Here is a 20,752-nt window from a genome sequence, read left to right on the forward strand (position 1 = left end):
CAGCCATGATCCAGTCATACAAAATTCATTTTACTTTGATTTTTATATAACAAATTCATAAAAAATATTCCTCACTTATCAATGGAGATAATGCACTCTGCTTAATTTTTCATCTGTAGGGGTTGAATTTTTAATTATTATATAACCTTCAGCAATGAGCAGTGAGTTCAGGAGTTATTGAATTCTTTGTAATTTCATATAGAGGCTCAGTGGCATTTGGACAATAATTCATTTAAAATAACTCCACAAATATCAGGAGAAATTTATTTTCTTGATTTAGCTCATAGGAACTAACTTTTTCCAGAGGCAGGATTCATTTTGAAACCTAAATTGTTTTGGAAATTATTTGCCAGTCAGATACATGACATGGTGGTTCCTAAAAGTGTCATGTATCATTCAGAGAATGATAATAGAGAAGCAGCGTGGCTCAGGGGAAAGAGCCTAGGCTTGGGAGTCAGAGGTCATGGGTTCTAATCCCGGCTCTGCCACTTGTCAGCTGTGCGACTTTGAGCAGGTCACTTCACATCACTGTTCCTCAGTTCCCTCATCTGTATAATGGGTATGAAGACTGTGAGCACCATGTGGGACCACCTGATCACCTTGAGTTTCCCCTCTCCCCCCCCAGCACTTAGAACAGTGCTTGGTACATAGTAAGCATTTAACAAATACCATCATTATTATTATTATTCAGCAGGCAATGCACATGATGCCACAGTCTCTTTGCTTAGAAGGCAAATATTTCAAGAAATTCAAAGAAAAAAATTGGAAGATTAAATAAAGTTTCTCCTGTTCCACACTGAATAGTGGAAACAAAATGGAATCTTTGGAAACTGCTGAAAAGTGAATCATCTACAAGGGAGATATTAAAGTTGGGGATATCACCATTTCCCAACGACTTAAATAAGAAACCACTTTTGTCTCAAATCCCCTTATTGTAAAGAGAAGGATTTAAGTCTTTAGTGTTGTGTGTGAACTCTAGTATTGCATGAAATGAAGGCAACTGGAGAGTTTTCCCCTTTAAAATGACAAAATAGTTTTAGTGTAGAAAATATAGTGACTTTCATTACTGTTCAGTCTCTTCTGGAGCTGAAATGGTGTCTTTCTCTCCCTCCTTCTGTGGAGGCACTTCTTAACTGAATAGATTTCATAAACCCATTCTCTAAAACATCTTAAAATTCATTTGTATTTCATTCTACCTGATTGTCTAGGCAGAAGAAAGATCTTTAGACAACCTTGATATAGGATAGTAATAATAATAATAATAATAATGGCATTTGTTAAGCGCTTACTATGTGCAAAGCACTGTTCTAAGCACTGGGGAGGATACAAGGTGATCAAGTTGCCCCACGTAGGGCTCACAGTCTTCATCCCCATTTTACAGGTGAGGTAACTGAGGCACAAAGAAGTTAAGTGCCCAAAGTCACACAGCTGACAAGTGGCGGAGGCGACAGTTTTATCAGGCCAAATGATTAGCAGTTGGGCTGAAAATAGTTAAAAAAAGGGGGAAACAAATAGACACTAAAACCCTAAATAAACAAGTTCAAGGCTTTTCTAAGCAAGACATCTTTTACATAGGTCAAATAATCACATTAATTAGAATATCTGCCCAAGGGGAATCATTTTAAAATGCTGTGATCTTTAGCACCTCTGGGCTGAGGTAAGGTGCCATAGTTAAGGAAGATTTAGTGAGGTGAAAAGAATGGTTAAAGGGACCTAAAGGGAAAATGTGTATTCCTATGATTGCTCCTTTCAGGAAATGGATTTTTAAAAATAGAAAAAAAACACACAAGTAAAAGCAAGAATTCTATCTGGTGGGGGGGGAAAAGAAGTCTGCAAAAAGGACATCAAAAGAACATCAAAGTAGCCTCCCTGCATGGGAAAAAAGCTGTAAAATCAATTTTTGTGTGGAGATAGCTAACTGTGCACATGGAAGAAGAAAATGGATGATGGTTGGACCTACTCACAACTAGCGATTGATCCTTTCCACTGCCAACAATTCTGCAACAACTGAGGGCTAATGTATATATAATCTGCTATTTATTGACTTATATTAATATTTGTCTCCCCCTCTAGACTGCGAGCTTGTTATAGGCAGGGAATGTGTCTGTTTATTGTTTATAAGCAATTGTTTATAAATATGTTATAATATATTAGGAATTATAATATTGTATTATATTATATATATATATTGTTTATAAACCCAAAAAACGTACAGCATACAGTAAGTGCTCAATAAATAATAATGATGGTATTTGTTAAGCGCTTACTATGTGCAAAGCACTGTTCTATGCACTGGGGAGGATACAAGGTGATCGGGTTGTCCTACATGGGACTCACAGTTTTAATCCCCATTTTCCAGATGAGGTAACTGAGGCACAGAGAAGTTAAGTGACTTGCCCAAGTCACACAGCTGACAATTGGTGGAGTCAGAATTTGAACCCATGACCTCTGACTCCCAAGCCCGTGCTCGTCCCACCGAGCCATGCTGCTTCAGCACTGTGCCAAACACTGGGGTGGGCACAAGATAATCAGATGCTGCTCCTGTTCCACTCTGGGGCTCAGCATAGAAAAGGAAGAGAGAATGGGTATTTTATCTCCATTTCATAGATGAGGCATAGAGAGCTTAACTAACTTGCCCAAGGTGACAGAGTGAGAAAGTAGTGGATTTAGGACTAGAAACCATTTCTCTCAGTTCTTCCCACTAGGCCTTGGGGCCTCAAAGTTTGCCATGTTCAGAAGTCATGCCACAAACAGAGCTTTTCAAATCTTCATTCTGCCTTCTTATTTCATTCACAACATAGAGAAGTAGAAATACATTTGGAGTGGCTGTGACATTTTCCTGTACCACAACCACTCCCAAGAACCTGAATTTGAAAAAAAAAATCAAAGTGCTATAGTTCCATAAAACCTTTAACCTGCAGGGAAGCCCGCATAAAACTCTAGCTAAAAAATACAGCATTTCCAGAGCTGCTAGGCTACAATTCCGCGATTGTTATCGACAACATTAAAACACTTGAGCTCAACTGTTTTAGCAGGCCCCGAATTCCTCAAAGAATGCCTGTGGCACTCACAGTTCAGTTGCTTAAGGAGGCTGAAACCTTGAGAAGGACAGAGACAAAACTGTAAATGACAAACCACTGGCTGGGCACCACAACTGTACCACAGCCCGTGGCAATGGAAGAAATGAAGACAAAGACCCTGGGTTTCCTAGGTTTGGAAAGGTCAAGCGAGGCACCATGAGGAGGCAGCTGTATTCTGTATATTCTGTATACAGCAAGTATTCTTCTTGCTGTATTCTTGTTGAAGTGAGAACCCTAGGAAGCTCAGCAAGAGAATGAGAATTAGCAGTCAGAACAGCGTAAGAAGCGAAATGCTTCTGCTGCTGTGGCCTCTGCCAACTTCTGGGAGGCAGCCACCTTTCTTCCCACCTGCTTCAATCGCGATTGCTTTGGGCCCTGAATCTGGTTCTACTGAGTAGTTTCTGTAGGTGAGTGTGTGTGAGTTGGAGGGATGGGGGAGAGAGAGATTGGGTGGGGGAAGAGAGTTGGGGTAAAAGGAGAAGAGCTGAGTTAACCTTGGGGAGGACTGGGTGTTCGGCATTAAGGGTGGGAGTCAGGGGGAACCCTTTAGGTGAAAACTTGACACTTCGACTGTAGCGTGTTTTAAAAAAGGACAAAAACCCATACTGGGAAAAACTCAGTACGAACAATCTTATTTTCATATTGTTGTGGGCAATGCAGTATACATCTCCATCTAGGATTTACTAGGTCATGAAATTTGTGAAAGTGATCAATGTATTTTAAAAACATTTTTGGGAGAAAATGGGGGAAAAGACTTTTGGCTTCAACATAGATAAAATATTTGAAAACAAACATGTTCTTTTCAAATAAAATGCCGATGGCATGTAAAGATGTAAGGATTGATTTTAATATGGGAGAAAATAAATTTTTTCAATAGGTAGCTAAGAAAATACTAAATTTTTGGACTAATCCAATCAATCAATCGTATTTATTGAGCGCTTACTGTGCGCAGAACACTGTACTAAGTGCTTGGGAAGTACAAGTTGGCAACATATAGAGACGGCCCCTACCCAACAGTGGGCTCACAGTCTAGAAGACTGTAATCCAGTGCATGCATTAGTTTTGTTTTGTTGTCTGTCTCCCCCTTCTAGACTGTGAGCCCGTTGTTGGGTAGGGACCGTCTCTATATGTTGCCAACTTGTACTTCCCAAGCGCTTAGTCCAGTGCTCTGCACATAGTAAGCGCTCAATAAATACAACATTGAATGAATGAACGGACATCTTCTTTGTGCTCTACCATCTCACCTCGATATGTTACATATTTTTATATACTTTATATACTCTCTTTAGGTGTGTTGATACTGAGGGTGTTTTACACTGCCAACTCCTGGAGGCAAGTATCCTGTCTGTCTAATTCACTTTAACATTTTGCTCAGAGGATGACACTCAGCCCTACTCAAAAATGGTACAGAAAAATCTTGAAAAATGTCTCCAGTGAAAAATAATCCTGCCATATATTTTATTTCAAATTTCTTAGGAAGGTTAAGAAAATATTTCTAATGAAGCTGGGTATGAGAAGAGATAAAAACATGCGTAGAGATAAATAACTTGAAAAGTTTAGGACAAGCCTCAGGCACTATTAAAATGCTTCACCAATTGTGATCGAACATACCTTTTTGGGCTTTAATAAGCTCCTTTCCAATTTCCAGTGTTACAAAGGCAGTGCCATTTAGAACAATGTCAACTATGGTCTTCCAGGCATTAGGGGAGAGACGTTCAGTTGGAGAAATAAAATTTCCTGCTGCATTGTTTATTACGATCTGGAAATTAGAAATAATAAAATAAGTTTGGGAACGTCTAAAAAAGGAAAACGATTTTTCCTCCCAGGCTCTTTCTTTTAGTGGTAGTTCTTTTCCATGTGGCTCAATAAAGCTCAGGTTTCATGTTCTTTAACTAGATGACACATGCCGCACAACATACATATATTGTATTTGTCCAATATAGTTGTTTATTTTATACTGTACTCTCCCAAGTGCTTAGTACAGTACTTTGCACACAGTAAGCGCTCAATAAATATAATGGAAGGAATTAATAAATAACTTAGCAAATAATCATGCCTTTACTGGGCCCATCATGTACTCTGTCTCATTCACTCTTTCCATCATATTTATTGAGCGCTTACTGTGTGCAAGGTACTGTATTAAATACTTGGTAGAGTCTGATATAACAATAAACAGACACTTTCCCTGCTCACAATAAGCTTCTGACAGTGGCTCCCAAAAGAGACATAGGGAACTGGGTCATGGCTGTCCTTATATCTGCTCCTTACATCTGCCAAGTGTATAAGACAATAATAACAATAATAATAATAATAATAATAATAATAATAATAATAATGATAATGATAATGGTATTTGTTCATGGCTTAGAGGAAAGAGCATGGGCTTGAAAGTCAGAGGTTGTGGGTTCTAATTAGAGAAGCAGCATGGCTCAGTGGAAAAGAGCCCGGGCTTTGGAGTCAGAGGTCACGGGTTCAAATCCCAGCTCCGCCAATTGCCAGCTGTGGGACTTTGGGCAAGTCACTTAACTTCTCTGTGCTTCAGTTACCTTATCTGTAAAATGGCGATTAAGACTGTGAGCCCCCATGGGACAACCTGATCACCTTGTAACCTCCCCAGTGCTTAGAACAGTGCTTTGCACATAGTAAGCACTTAATAAATGCCATTATTATTATTATTATTATTATTTATTATTATTATCCCGGCTCCGCCGTTTGTCTGCTGTGTGACTTTGGGCAAGTCACTTCACTTCCCTGTCTCAGTTCCCTCATCTGTAAAATGGGGATGAAGACTGAACTCCACTTGGGACAACCCAATTATCTTGTATCTACCCCAGCACTTAGAACAGTGCTTGGCACCAACTAAGGATTTAAATACCATCATCATTATTATTATTATTATTATGTGCCAGACACTGTACTAAGCACTGGGGTGGATACAAGCAAATTGGGTTGGATACAGTCCTTTGTTCCACGTGGGGCTCACAGTCTTGATCCCCATTTTACAGATGAGGTAACTAAGGCCCAGAGAAGTGAAGTGACTTACCCAAAGTCACACAGCAGACAACTGAAGGAGCTGGAATTGCAGCTCGTGACTTTCTGATTGCCAGGCCCGTGCTCTATCCACCAAGCAATGGTGTTTCTCGATCCATGAGGGCAGGGATCGGGAACTCTATTGTGCTCTTCCAAGGGCTTAGTACAGTGCTCTGAACAAAACAGGTGTGCAAGAAATACTACTGAGCAATTGATCCATCTTCACAGTTTGGGATGGATCTTCCAATAACCCTAATGTATCTCCCAGTCCTGGAACGATCGTCGGAGTCTTCTTAATCATTCATTCAATCATATTTATTGAGCACTTACTGTGTTCAGAGCACTGTACTAAGGGCTTGGGAAGTACAAATTGGCAACATATAGAGACAGTCCCTACCCAACAATGGGCTCAAAGTCTAGAAGGGGGAGACAAGTAGACAACAAAACAAAACAAGTATACAGGTGTCAATACCATCAGAATAAATAGAATTATAGCTATATACACATCATTAATAAAACAGAGTAATAATTATGTACAAATAAAATAGAGTAATAAATGTGTACAAATATATACAAGTGCTGTGGGGAGGGGAAGGGAGTAGGGCAGAGGGAGGGATCCCCTTTTAAAGGCTTCAAACTTCCCAGTCCTTTCCCTTTAGTAATCCATGACTAACCATTCATCCATTAATTGACCAAATCTCTCTTGAACCTACTGATACTTTCTGCCTAAATAACTTCCTGGGTAAATCAACTCCATGTGAATACTAATCCCGATGCTATCCCATTTTCTTTGGTTCTTACGTGTCACTTTACAGAGCGTGGACTCCTTCTCCTCTCTCCCCTCTGCCACCTTTCTCTGCACCTTGCTACGTCCCAGGCACTGGGGTAATAATAATAATAATGGTATTTGTTAAGTGCTTACTATGTGCAAAGCACTGTTCTAAGTGCTGGGGGGGATACAAGGTGATCAAGTTGTCCCATGTGGGGCTCACAGTCTTCATCCCCATTTTACAGATGAGAGAACTGAGGCTCTGAGAAGTTAAGTGAATTGACCAAGGTCACACAGCAGACATGTGGCGGAGTCAGGATTCAAACCCATGACCTCTGACTATAATCAGGATGGTCACAATCCCTGTCCCACATGTGGCTTAGTCTAACTAGGAGAGAGTAGGAGTAAATCCCCATTTTATAGATGAGGAAACTGAGGCACAGAGAAGTTAAATAATTTGCCCAAAATCACACAACAGGAAAGTGGCAGATCCGGAATTAGAACCCAGTGCTCCATCCACTAGGAAACGAAGATGCACGGTGGTAGTTAAGGCTGCTTATTTCAAAAACATTCCATTCTGTGGGACATAAGTAACATGAAATATCAATCAATGGAACCTATCGTGGACTTCCTGTGTGCAGAACACCGTACTAAATGTTTGGGAGAGTGCAAAATAACAGAGTTGGTATATATGTTCCCGGTTCACAACAAACTCACAATCTAGAGAGGGAGCTTACTTACATCAGGATGTCCTGCTACTTTGATTAGTTCAGATACTGCATTCTTGACCATAGCAGGGTCCCTCACATCACAAGGGATTACAAAAACCTGCAGAGTGACAGAAGGAAAGATCACTCTACAAGTTTCACTTAAAACTACAGTCTATAAACATTCTAAGCAAACAAGGCTCATCAAATGCATTAAATCAATAAAAATTCCAAATTCCCAGAATCCAAAATTATTTAAGAGCCAAATGCAAGCATTTCTTCAAAAATGTACCTCGTTTCCTGTTTGGGAAGATATTTCTTCTGCAGTTGCTTTCAAAACATCGCTCTTCCTAGAATAAAATATGTGAAAGTTTACATTCATTTTGAAGTTTCTTTACCTTACAATTATTTTTCTATTTGGGAAATACCAATTTCTCCCTTCTACCAAGAAATTATATAGAATTTTGTGGAAGGGTGGTAGGAAGAGGATGGAGGCCTTCCGGTTCCTACCTTCAAATTTATGGACCTTTTGCTTGAGGCTAAGGGAAACTCTAATTCTATACCCCTAGATTTTGAATGAAACTCTGTGGCCCCAAAGTACTACACTGCCACTTTTTATTAGGGCCAAGTACTTTTGAACTGTTTGCAAGGCTGGGTTAAGTAACTTTTCTGATAGGTTATGCAGTGGTTCAAGTGGTTATGCAATGGGCTATTTACACCTCAAAACGCTCATGTATGTATCTTTGCATTTTACTGCTTCCTCCAACTGGTAATTTTATTATCTGTGTCCCTCACTAGATTGCACGTTCCTTAAGGGCAGAGATCATGTCTAGTAGTCCTAACGCATTTGGTTCATGTTTCCCTACCCAAGAACCTCCAGTGGTTGCCCATCCTCCTCTGCATCAAACATAAACTCCTCACCATTGGCTTTAAAACACTCAATCCCCTTGCCCCCTCCACCCTTACCTCTCTGATTTCCTACTACAACCCAGCCGACACACTTTGTTCCACCAATCGACCTACTCACTGTATCTCGATCTAGTTTATCTCACCGCTGACCTCTCGCTGGCATCCGCCTCTGGCCTGGAATGCCCTCCCTCCTCATATCCGTCAGACGATCACTCTCCCCACCTTCATGACCTTACTACAATCACATTCCCCCCAAAAGACCTTCCCTAACTGAGCCCTCATTTCCTCCTCTCCCACTCCCTTCTGCATCACTCTTGCACTAGGATTTGCACCCTTTATTCACCTCTCCCTCAGCCCCATAGCACTTGAGTTCATATTCAAAATTTGTCTATACCTATTAATGTCTGCCTCCCCCTCCAGAATGTAAGCTCGTTGAGGGCGGAGAACATGTCTACGAACTCTGCTGGAGAAATACTGTGTGCAGAGCACTATACTAAGCGCTTGGGTGAGTAAAATATAATGGAATTGGTAGACAAGTTCTCTTCCCACAACCAAATTTTGTGGGACTGGAATCCCCTTAGGAGGCTCCAAGTCTGGGGTGAATTGCTATAGGCATTAGTGTGACGACATAAATCAGTTCAAGCTTTGGGTTTGGCGTTTGGGCCTTATCGTGCCCGTCTCGACCTAAGCCCTTCCTAAGCCTCCTAAAAATCCTACACTTTACCTTCAAAAAGCCTACTGTGGGCCTTCCATTCTTTAATTTAAACACTCAGGCTATAGCCAGACTTCCCAAGGTAAACTAACCAGTATCATTCTTAAAAGTGAGTCAATCTAACTCTTAAACTGTCAAAAGGTTATTCTAATATAATCTTGTACTCTCCCAAGCACTTAGTACAATGCTCTACACATGGTATGTGCTCAAGCTCAATAAATATGTGCTCAATAAATACCACTGATTGATGGGGTAATGTTAAAAAAAAACAACAAAGAGAAATGAAACAGAGACACTGAAATGCCAACAGTTTTTTTTTTCTTTCTTAAGATAGTTATTTACCGGCTGGCTATAACACATTTAGCACCCAAACTGGACAGGGCCATTGTCATTCCTTTCCCAAGTCCTGTACCTCCACCAGTCACAAAAGCCACTTTTCCTTGAAAACTGTTAGGTGGAAGCATTACTTTTTGGAGCGGTGAAAAGAATTTTGCTTGTGAAGCTTCACTGCTCTGATATAACGTTTGGGTTCCATTGCTGAAAAACTGAAGGGAAAAGAAGAAAGATGAATTCATTCAAAGACACAGGAATTTTCACATATGTAACAATAAGCTATAATTCTTTTCACCCTAATATGAAAACAATATGATTTTGGACTAATAAAAATTCACCCTAAATCAAGTCTGTATTGCACAATGTGATCAACCATTATTTTCCTAACTTGATTTAAAGAAATTTTTCTCATGACTAAAATATTTCTGCCTTGAGTTTAATTTTTCAACAAAATATATATCACAGTGCAATTTCAATACACTTAGCTTTGCCTCGGGCAGTACAAGTAGCAAAACAAATATTATAAATAACTGGTCTGACTTCTCCCAGTTATAAGGCTATGGTGTAATAAAACAAATCTTCAAAAGGTGCCAATCATCCATCCTTATATAGATTTACAGTTCAACCTGAAATTTTAAAAAATTGTTTCATTCATATTTGCATACACTCATTTAGTTTTCTAATAAATTCATAACTGAAAAATATGTCTTTTTAAAAGAGGAAAAATAAAAACAGCTTGAACTAGAAAAATCAATCTTCTTTCCAAACCTTATGGTATGTTTGGCTGTTACCAGTGCACTTCATACTTCCATTTCCAACAAAGTGGTTTTTTTTCATCAAACAGCCATGAGTCATATTTATATAGTCACCAAAAGTTTATTTTTCGACAGTAATGTTTACAGTAAAAAAACAATTGGCTACAATGCCGTGTTACCTTCTACTGGGAGTTCAACTAACATAACTTATACAAAAAGTGATATTTAAAGTCAAATACTGAAGAACAAAATGCAACCTATCCTTTTCCCCAGGCCTAAGCTAGTTGTTAATTGGAAGAGAGAAGCACTGGGCCCGGGAGTCAGAGGATCTGGGTTTTAAAATAATAATAATAATGGCATTTGTAAAGCGCTTACTATGTGTGAAGCACTGTTCTAAGCACTGGGGAGGATACAAGGTGATCGGGTTGCCCCACGTGAGTCTCACAGTCTTCATCCCCATTTTACAGATTAGGTCACTGGGGCACAGAGAAGTTAAGTGGCTTGCCCAAGGTCACACAGCTGACAAGCACCAGAGTTGGGATTAGAACCCATGACCTCTGACTCCCAAGCCCGTGCTCTTTCCACTGAGTCATGCCCAGTTCCACCACTTGCCTGCTCTGCGACCTTGGGCAAATCATTTCACTTCTGTGTGCCTCAGTTTTCTCATCTGTAAAATGGAGATTCAATATCTCTTCTCTCCCCTACTGAGACTTTGAGCCCCTTATGAGGCAGGGACTGTATCTACCCCAGCACTTAGTACAGTACTTGGTAGCAGTGTGGCTCAGTGGAAGGAGCATAGGCTTTGGAGTCAGAGGTCATGGGGTCAAATCCTGGCTCCACCAATTGTCAGCTATGTGACTTTGGGCAAATCACTTAACTAATCTGTGCCTCAGTTACCTCATCTGTAAAATGGGGATTAAGACTGTGAGCCCCCCATGGGACAACCTGATCACCTTGTAACCTCCCCAGCACTTAGAACAGTGCTTTGCACATAGTAAGCACTTAATAATACCATCATTTTTATTATTATTATTACACAACTGCTTAACACTACTGCTATTATTATTATCATTATCATTATTATTATCATGAGAGGACACTTTGGAAGCTGCATTAATTCTAAAGACTCCAGGGGTACCACTTTGCAAAAAGAAAGTAACTTTCTCCATGGTAACCAATTAAAAGTTAGTGAAGCTTCCAAAGGTATATATATACCTGAATATATGTATATATGTTTGTACGTATTTATTACTCTATGTATTTATTTATTTTACTTGTACATATTTATTCTATTTATTTTATTTTGTTAATATGTTTTGTTTTGTTGTCTGTCTCCCCCTTCTAGACTGTGAGCCCGCTGTTGGGTAGGGACCGTCTCTACATGTTGCCAACTTGTACTTCCCAAGCACTTAGTACAGTGCTCTGAACACAGTAAGCGCTCAATAAATACTAATGAATGAATGAATGAATGAAAGGTAACATTTAAAATTAAATAGAAATTTTAGCAGAGAGACAGACCCTGGGTCAATGGCTTTAAAAGAGCAATGTTTTGCAAATTTCTAGGTGTTTGAAAATGATTTTTGCTTTTCCCCAAGGCCAGTCTCAGAGAAAAACTCTCAATTTTAAAGCTACAATATAACCAGCCCATGGATATGCAGAGGGCCACACTCTAAAAGAATTATTTTTTAGCCTATTCTCTTGCAATACATAAAAGGCCCCAGATAAAAAGAGTAATAATTTTGGTAGTTATTACACTCATCATGTGCCAAGAACTGAACTAAGCACTGGGGAAGATACAGTATACGCAGATTGGACATAGTCCTTATCCCCCATGGGGCTCACAGTCTAAGGGGGAGGGAGAACAGGTATTAAATCCCCATTTTACAGATGAGGAAACTAAGGTACAAAGAAGTTAAGTGATTTGTCCAGGGTCACACAGCAGGCAAGTGGCAGAGCTGGGATTAGAATCCAGGTCCTTTGACTCCCAAACCTGTGCAATTTCCACTGGCCCATGTGTCTGCTGCTGGGTCATTTCATGCAATGATGTGGGATAAGGGGGAATCGGGTACAAGCTAGCTCAGGTCCTACTGACTCCCAAGCCTGTGCTCTATCCACTAGGCCACGCTGCTTATACTATCTCTAACACTTAGTCCAGTGCTCAATTAATACTTTTGATTGATAGGATTACTGCTACTACTATGATTGAGACCTGCAAGGACACAGTATGTAGCCACGTCATCTTTCTCCTTATCTTGTCCCACTGTTACCTGGAGTGGCAAGGTGAGGGTTGTCTTTTTTTTTCCGAGATTGCAGGGAAGGTGGGATGCCTGAGAATAGTCAATTCTAAAGTAGTAAAGAAACAGAATAACACTGACTTGGGAACTTTATTTTCAAATTTCTTCTAAACAATGTGCACATTTAACTATACTAGTCCAACAATAATGGCCTAAGTAGTGTAACGCAGAAAGGCCATTGGTATGCTGCAAAATTTGTACGTTGGAAAGGAATTTAAAAAGCAAACATTTATAACAATGGGAACTTCCATTATATAGCAGTTATTTTTTCAAATTCATTCATTCAATCGTATTTATTGAGCACTTACTGTGTGCAGAGTACTGTACTAAGCGTTTGGAAAGTACAATTTAGCAAAAAATAGAGACAACCCCACCCCAGGAACGGGCTCACGGTCACTTTCAAAACAAGACTCAGTTTATCTTCAGCACAGCCCTATGAGGAGAGGGGCAGGGGCTCTTAATCCCCATTTGAGGGGAGAAGAAACTTGGGTTCAGAGAAATTAAGTGACTTTCAGCAGGCCAGTGAGAGAGCTGGGCTTAGAACACAGGCTTCATAAAATCCAGATCTGGTCTCTTTACCCCAAATCAGATTGCCACTCTATTTCCCTGGCTTTAGCTCAAAGTACCGGCAGTGTGAGAAGCAGCATGGCTCAGCATGGCTCCGTGGAAAGAGCCTGGACTTTGGAGACCAGGCTGTATATATACGTAAAATGTATACATATATATATAACAAATATACATATATATAACAAATATACATATATATGTAACATATATACATATATATTTATGTTTGTACGTATTTATTACTCTTTATTTTATTTGTACGTACTCTTATTTTATTTTGTTAATATGTTTTGTTTTGTTCTCTGTCTCCCCCTTCTAGACTGTGAGCCCGCTGTTGGGTGGGGACCTTCTCTATATGTTGCCAACTTGTACTTCCCAAGCGCTTAGCACAGTGCTCTGCACACAGTAAGCGCTCAATAAATACGATTGAATGAATGAATGAATGAGTTAGAGGTCATGGGTTCAAATCCCGGCTCTGCCAATTGTCAGCTGTGTGACTCGGTAAGTCACTTAACTTCTCTGGGCCTCAGTTACCTCATATGGGGGATTAAGACTGTGAGCCCCCCGTGGGACAACTTGATCAACTTGTAACCTCCCCAGCGCTTAGAACAGTGCTTTACACATAGTAAGCTCTTAATAAATGCCATTATTATTATTATTATTACCAGAAAATACAGAAAAGGTAGATTAGCCATTGTCATATGATAGAATTTGACTTAAAAAAACCACAATCTTTCTAAATTTTGCTTCTTTCTGTGTTCTCTCCATAAATCAGTTCTTCCTTAAGTTTTTTTTTAAGTGGTTCTCACACTAAGATTGATTTCTCTGGGGACTTAGTGACCTAGATGTTCCTCTTACACCTCCGAATGTCCTTATTTTCTACTTCATAATTTTGCAGTAGAGATTATACTTAGCCATTTGTAGGCGTCCCAAACCTCCCAGCATGGGTTTTCCTCCCACTTCTTTCAAATTAAACCAGAATGTATGGCAAAGTTATTTTCAAAGCAGTTCATTAAGTGTGTAGAATGAGTGTGTATGTGAGCGGGGGAGAAACTCCTACTGATATTTTCTTTATAAATGGAATTTTATCTTCATGCACTCTTGATTACAGCACTTAATATCACTGGAAGTGGAGAAATACCTGGTTTGGGATTTTTAAAATATAGCAGGCTCACTGTTGGAGCTTTAGTGGGAACTAGTCCTAATTTTATTGCTGTTGAAAACGTTATAACTGTAGATGGTTATCAGTCATTAATTTGTACTAAGGTTCAATGTCCTGCAATTAAACGAGCAGTCTCGCCTAATGAATAAAGCATGTGCCTGGGAGTCAGAAGGACCTGGGTTCTAATCCCCAGCTCTGCCACTTGTCTCCTACGTGACTTTGGGCACCTCAACTTCTCTGTGCCTCAGTTACCTCATCTGCAAAATGAGGATTAAGACTGTGAGCCGTATGTGGGACAGAAACAGTGTCCAAACTGATTAAGATGGATCTACCCCAATGCTCTCGTTGTTTGAATTTTAGTGATTATCTTTCCCTCCTGCTTGACACCGTTAATGCTGACCGTCTTCAGTTCCATGCACCAGATTGTGAGGGTTTTAAACTTTTGAAATCAACATCCTTGACAGGAATTTATGGTAGACAGCATTTTTGACTTTATAATTAAACTATCATGTTTCTGCGCCGTACCCCCGGAGCCAGGAAATCAATAAGGCAATTTCTAAAAATTAGGTTTTCCTCTTTGCCCATGGTAACGACCACATTCAAATCAGGTTTTGCACTGCAATAACTTGTATTTATCCACGAAAACATGATGTTCCTGGAACAGCCTCCCACTTCACATATGACAAGTTTCCCTCCAAGGTTTTCCCTCCCAAGGAACCCATCCTGGACCACCAGATGCCACCCAAGAAGTGGAAGAGAGATAATTTCCCCTCCCCAAAACTATGTTAAACCAAGGCCATCCCCATTCCCTCTGAAGCTTGCACATATAGTGTTGGGTGCTCTTGCACCTGGAGTCAGTCAATCATATTTATTGTGGGCTTACGGTGTGCAGAGCACTGTATTAAGCACTTGGGAGAGTACAATAGAACAATATAACAGACACATTCCCTGCCCACAACAAGCTAACAGTCTAGTGGGGGAGGCAGACATTTGTATACATAAATAAATCACTGATATGTACGTAAGTACTTGGGGTTGGAAGGAGTGGACAAGAAGCGTGGTCTAGTGGTTAGAGCATGAGCCTAGGAGTCAGAAGGACCTGAGTTCTAATCCCAGCTCCACCACCAAGCCCACAGCTGGGTAGGGACTGTCTTTAAATGTTGCCAACTTGTACTTCCCAAGCGCTTAGTACAATGCTCTGCACACAGTAAGCGCTCAATAAATACGATTGATTGATTGATTGCTGTGTGAGCTAGGGCAAGTCACATCACTTCTCTATGACTCAGTTACCTCATCTGTAAAATGGGGACTGAGACCGTGAGCCCCATGTGGGACAGGGACTGCGCCCAACCTGATTTGCTTGTAACAATAATAATAGTAATAATAATGGCATTTATTAAGTGCTTACTATATGCAAAGCACTGGGGAGGTTACAAGGTGATCAGGGTGCCCCATGAGAGGCTCACAGTCTTCATCCCCATTTTACAGATGAGGTAACTGAGGCCCAGAGAAGTTAAGTGACTTGCCCAAGGTCACACAGCTGACAATTGGCGGAGCCGGGATTTGAACCCATGACCTCTGACTCCAAAGCCCGTGCTCTTTCCACTGAGCCACGCTGCTTGTATCCACCCCAGTGTTTAGTACGGTGCCTGGCACATAGTAAACGCTTAACAAATACCACAATTCTTATTAAGGGGTGGTTAATAAAGGGAGCAAGTCAGGGCAACGCAGAAGGGAGTTGAAGAAAAGGAAATGAGGGCTTAGGCAAAGTCTCTTGGAGGAGATATGGAGCTATGCAGCTATGGTGAGGTGGGGTGCAAAGGCAGCCCTGGGGTAGCCCCCCACAACAGAGTGGGAGAGAAGGCCTACCATCTCCACAATAGTGGAAAGGCAGGTTGAAACCCATCACCCCACAGTTTGAAATGGTGGAGCAGTTTGGCTCCTTGTGGGCAGGGATTGTGTCAATCATTATGGTGTCCTCTCCCAAGCGCTTAGTACAGTGCTCTGCACACAGTAAGCGCTCAATAACTGCAATTGGTTGATTGACCCGGGAGGGATGAGGAGTCGGGGGTGGGGGGGTGTTGCCCACCAAGTACAAATAAACTGCTACATTTTTCATTTACATTTTTCATTTACTTCTGAATTGTGAACTTTGGTCTGTCTTCTTGATGCTTCTTTCTCTATGTGTTGCCCACTGTGGGAGAGGGGCAAGGTCTCAGTGACCATGACTTCTCCCCAGAACTCGGTTCAGTGCTTTACAAGTTGGAAGTGCTTAATAAATGCTACTGAATGAGCGGGGGATTAAAATAAATCCCCCCCACCTAAAATTTACACATTCAAAATGGATGATGCTCTTTAACAAAGGTTAACTAACCCTAATGATTTTCGTTTTGAAGAAACGATAAGCTGCCTCTGGCCTTCACAGGGTTTGCTATGTGGAAATAAGCGTTAAGCGTCCTCCTCAGATTTCATTTGGCCCTGAATAACCTGCACAAGCTGTCAGCTTAATCCTTCCAATGAAATCAAAACTTTCCTCTCCCCATTTTACATCTTAGCTCTTCACCTGATACTCCCCAGCTCATCCTCTCCACACCTCCCAAGGTAGTCTTCCCTTTCAACTCTCCCGGTCTCCTTCTCCTTTCGCACACTGTTCCCTGGGGCAGGAAACCCTCCCCGACCAAATCCGTTAGACCGTAGATCTCATCTTTAGAGCCCTCCTAAAATCCCACATCCTTCTGCAAGTCTTCCCCAGTTAATGTCCAGCTCTGTAAATTGTATTAATCCCACGACGACATCCAGTAGGTAGGCACATAATAAACTCATTCTCAGCACTTGAGTACATGAGGGGCAGTGTGGCTTAGTTGAAAGAACATGGACATGGGAGTTGGGGGATTGGGTTCTAATCCTGCCTCAGCCATTTGCCTGCTGTGTGACCTTGGGAAGTCACTGAACTTCTCTGGGCCTCAGGTTCCTCATCTGTAAAATGGGGCTTCAATGCTTGCTTTCCCACAAAATAATAATAATAATAATAATAGTAATGGCATTTATTAAGCACTTACTATGTTCAAAGCACTGTTCTAAGTGCTGGGGAGATAACAAGGTGATCAGGTTGTCCCACAGGGGGCTCACAGTCATAATCCCCATTTTACAGATGAGGTAACTGAGGCACAGAGAAGTGAAGTGACTTGCCCAAAGTCACACAGCTGACAATTGGCGGAGCCGGGATTTGAACCCATGATGTCTGACTCCATAGCCCAGGCTCTTTCCACTGAGCCACGCTGCTTCCCCATACTGTGAGCCCCATGTGGGGCAGGCCTGTACCCAATCTGATTTACTTGTATCTACCCCAGCACTTCGAACTGTGCCTGGGACATAGTAATGGCTAAACAAATACCACAGTAATAATAATGTAATAATAATAATACGTATATTCAACTGAACATTCAGTCATTTATTCCGATTCCACCTCTATATATTTTTAAGTGTGTCTCCCAATAAGAGCATAATATTTTTATACATAGGGAAAGTGTCATTTGCTTCTGTTGCATTTTCCCAAGCACTCAGTACACTGCTGATGCAGCCTATTATATCAGCCTCCTCACTTTTTTTCTTTTTTTAAAATGGTATTTATTAAGCGCTTACTATTTGCCAGGCACTGTACTAAGCGCTGGGGTGGAGACAACAAAATCGAGTTGGACACACTCCCTCTCCCATGTGGGGCTCATAGTTTCAATCCCCATTTTATAGATGAGGTAACTGAGGCACAGAGAAGTGAAGTGACTTGGCCCAAGGTCTCACAGCAAACAAGAGTTTCAATCCATCCTTCATCCTCCTACCCATATCATTTTTCTTAAAATGGTGGTCTGGAATGTCTGGAGTGGAATGTCTCTCCACGCCTCAGAAGTCTTTGAAGGTTACCCATTCTTCCCTACATCAAACAGAAACTCTAAACTATTGGTTTTGAGACACTCCATCAACTCCACTCAGTTGCTACTATTATTACGGTATGTGTTGTTATTTTTATTATACTTATTACTGTTATTATTATGGTACTGATATTTCTATTATTATAGTATTTCTTAAATGCTTACTACATACCAAACACTATACTAACTACTGGGGTAGAAAAAAGATAATTAGGTTGGACACAGTCCCTGTCCCACACAGGGCTCACGGTCTAAACAGCAGGGAGTAAGACCTAAACCATGTTTTAACAGATGAGGGAAGTGAGGGGATTTGCCCAAGGTCACACATCAGACAAGCGGTAGACCGGAATTAGAACCCAGGTCCTCCGACTCCCAGGACTGGGCCCTTTCTACGAGGCCATGCTGCTTCCCACTGCACCCAAGTTCCCACTTTTTGTTCCTCTCAATTTAACCTATTCATTGTGCCCCATTCTCCCAACTTCCACTTCTGATCTTTTGAGCATTTATTGCATGCAAAGTACTGTATTAAGTGATTGGAAGAGTACAGTGTAACAGTATAACAGACATACTCCCTGCCCACAATGAGCCTAGAGTCTGGGGGGGACGGGGTGGACATGAATACAAATAAATATATTACAGGTGTGTCTATAAGTGCTGTGGAGTTGGGAGGAGGGCTGAGTAAAGACAGCAAGTCAGGGCGACTTAGAAGGGAACTGAGGAGAGTGGGGGGGGGGGGCGGGCAAGGTGATTGAGTGTTTTAAAGCTGATGGAAAGGACTTTCTGTTTAATTCAGAGGAGGAGAGGAAACCCCTGGAGGTTCTTGAGGAGTGGGGAAAAATGGACAGAACATTTTTGTAGAACGTTTGATGTGAGCAGCAAGTGAAGTATGGACTGGAGTGGGGAGAGACAGGAATCAGGGAGGTCAGCAAAGAGGCCGATGCAGTATTCAAGGAGGGACAAGGATATAAGTGCTTGGATTAACATGATAGCATTTGGAATGGAGAGGAAAGGACAGCCTTTAGTGATGTTGTGAACGTCGAATCAATGTGATTTAGCGATGGACTGAATATGGGTTGAATGAGAGAGGGAAATCAAGGATAACACCAAGGTTATCCTTGGTGAACCAGAGTTGTTTGGGTTGTGAACCAGGCAGGATGGAGGTGCTGTCTACAGTGATGGGAAAGTCAGGGGAAGGACAAGGTTTGGTTGGGAAGGTAAGGAGTTCAGTTTTAGACGTGCAAAGTTTGAGGTGACGGCAGGACATCCAAGTCTTGAAGGCAGGAGGAAATGCGAGACTGCAGAGAGGGAGAGAGAAGGACTGGAGATGTAGATTTGGGAATCATCCACATAGAAATGGTAGTTGGAAGTCATAATAATAATAATAATAATGGCATTTGTTAAGTGCTTACTAACTTAACAAACTTCTAACCTCCTTCCCTTCCCCACAGCACCTGTATATATGTTTGTACATATTTATTACTCTATTTATTTATTTTACTTGTACATATCTATTCTATTTATTTTATTTTGTTAGTATGTTTGGTTTTGTTCTCTGTCTTCCCCTTTTAGACTGTGAGCCCACTGTTGGGTAGGGACTGTCTCTATATGTTGCCAATTTGTACTTCCCAAGCGCTTAGTACAGTGCTCTGCACATAGTAAGCGCTCAATAAATACGATTGATGATGATGATGATACTATGCGCAAAGCACTATTCTAAGCGCTGGGGGGATACAAGGTGATCAGGTTGTTCCCTGTAGGGCTCACAGTTTTAATCCCCATTTTACAGATGAGGGAACAGAGGCTCAGAGAAGTTAAGTGACTTGCCCAAAGTCACACAGCTGACAATTGGCGGAGCCGGAATTTGAACCCATGACCTCTGACTCCAAAGCCCGTACTCTTTCCGCTGAGCCATGCTGCTTCTCTAGGAGTCATAGGAGTGAATGAGTTCTTCAAGGGAGTGGGTGTAGAAGGAGAATAGAAGGGGACCCAGAATTGAGCCCTGAGGGATGCCCAACTGGTAGGGGGTGGGAGGCAAAGGAGGAGCCCACAAAGGAGACTGAGAATTAATGGCCAGAGAGACGGGAGGAGAATCAGGAGAGGACAGTGTCAGTGAAGCTGAGGTTCGATGTTTCCAGGAGAAGGGGGTGGTCGATGGTGTCGAAGGCAGCTGAGCGGCAGAGGAGGAACAGGATGGAGTAGAGGTTGTTGGATTTGGCAAGAAGGAGATCATTCGTGACCTCTGAAAGGCCAGTTTCTGTAAAATGAAGGGAATGGAAGCCAGATTGGAGGGGGTCAAGGAGAGAACTGGAACTTAGGAACTTGAGGGGTGGTGGGGGTTGGATGGAGGGAGGAGAAGGAGTGTTGCTGGGAAAGGGGGACAAGGATAGACTGACTGGAGGGTGGGGATTGAGGGGGTCATGAACACTCTGAATTGCTTAATACAGTGCTCTTCACACCCTCAACAAATCCGGGCTCCACCGCTTGTTCGCTGTTTGACCTTGGGCAAGT

General features: G+C 41.4%; 1 protein-coding gene across 2 annotated transcripts in view; it reads right to left on the reverse strand.

Annotated features, from left to right (window-relative positions):
• The window catches only part of DECR1 (2,4-dienoyl-CoA reductase 1), a 32,697-nt gene that overhangs the window by 7,529 nt on the left and 4,416 nt on the right, over positions 1–20,752 (reverse strand). For both annotated transcript variants that reach the window (XM_038745775.1, XM_038745776.1), the window contains exons 2-5: positions 9,550–9,752; positions 7,879–7,936; positions 7,621–7,707; positions 4,692–4,839 (exon numbers count right to left, since the gene is read on the reverse strand). In XM_038745775.1, the coding sequence (XP_038601703.1) occupies positions 4,692–4,839; positions 7,621–7,707; positions 7,879–7,936; positions 9,550–9,752 (496 nt within the window). The remainder of the gene's footprint in view (positions 1–4,691; positions 4,840–7,620; positions 7,708–7,878; positions 7,937–9,549; positions 9,753–20,752) is intronic.

Source organism: Tachyglossus aculeatus, chromosome 4 (assembly GCF_015852505.1).
Source record: "Tachyglossus aculeatus isolate mTacAcu1 chromosome 4, mTacAcu1.pri, whole genome shotgun sequence".
Classification (NCBI taxonomy): Eukaryota; Metazoa; Chordata; class Mammalia; order Monotremata; family Tachyglossidae; genus Tachyglossus; species Tachyglossus aculeatus.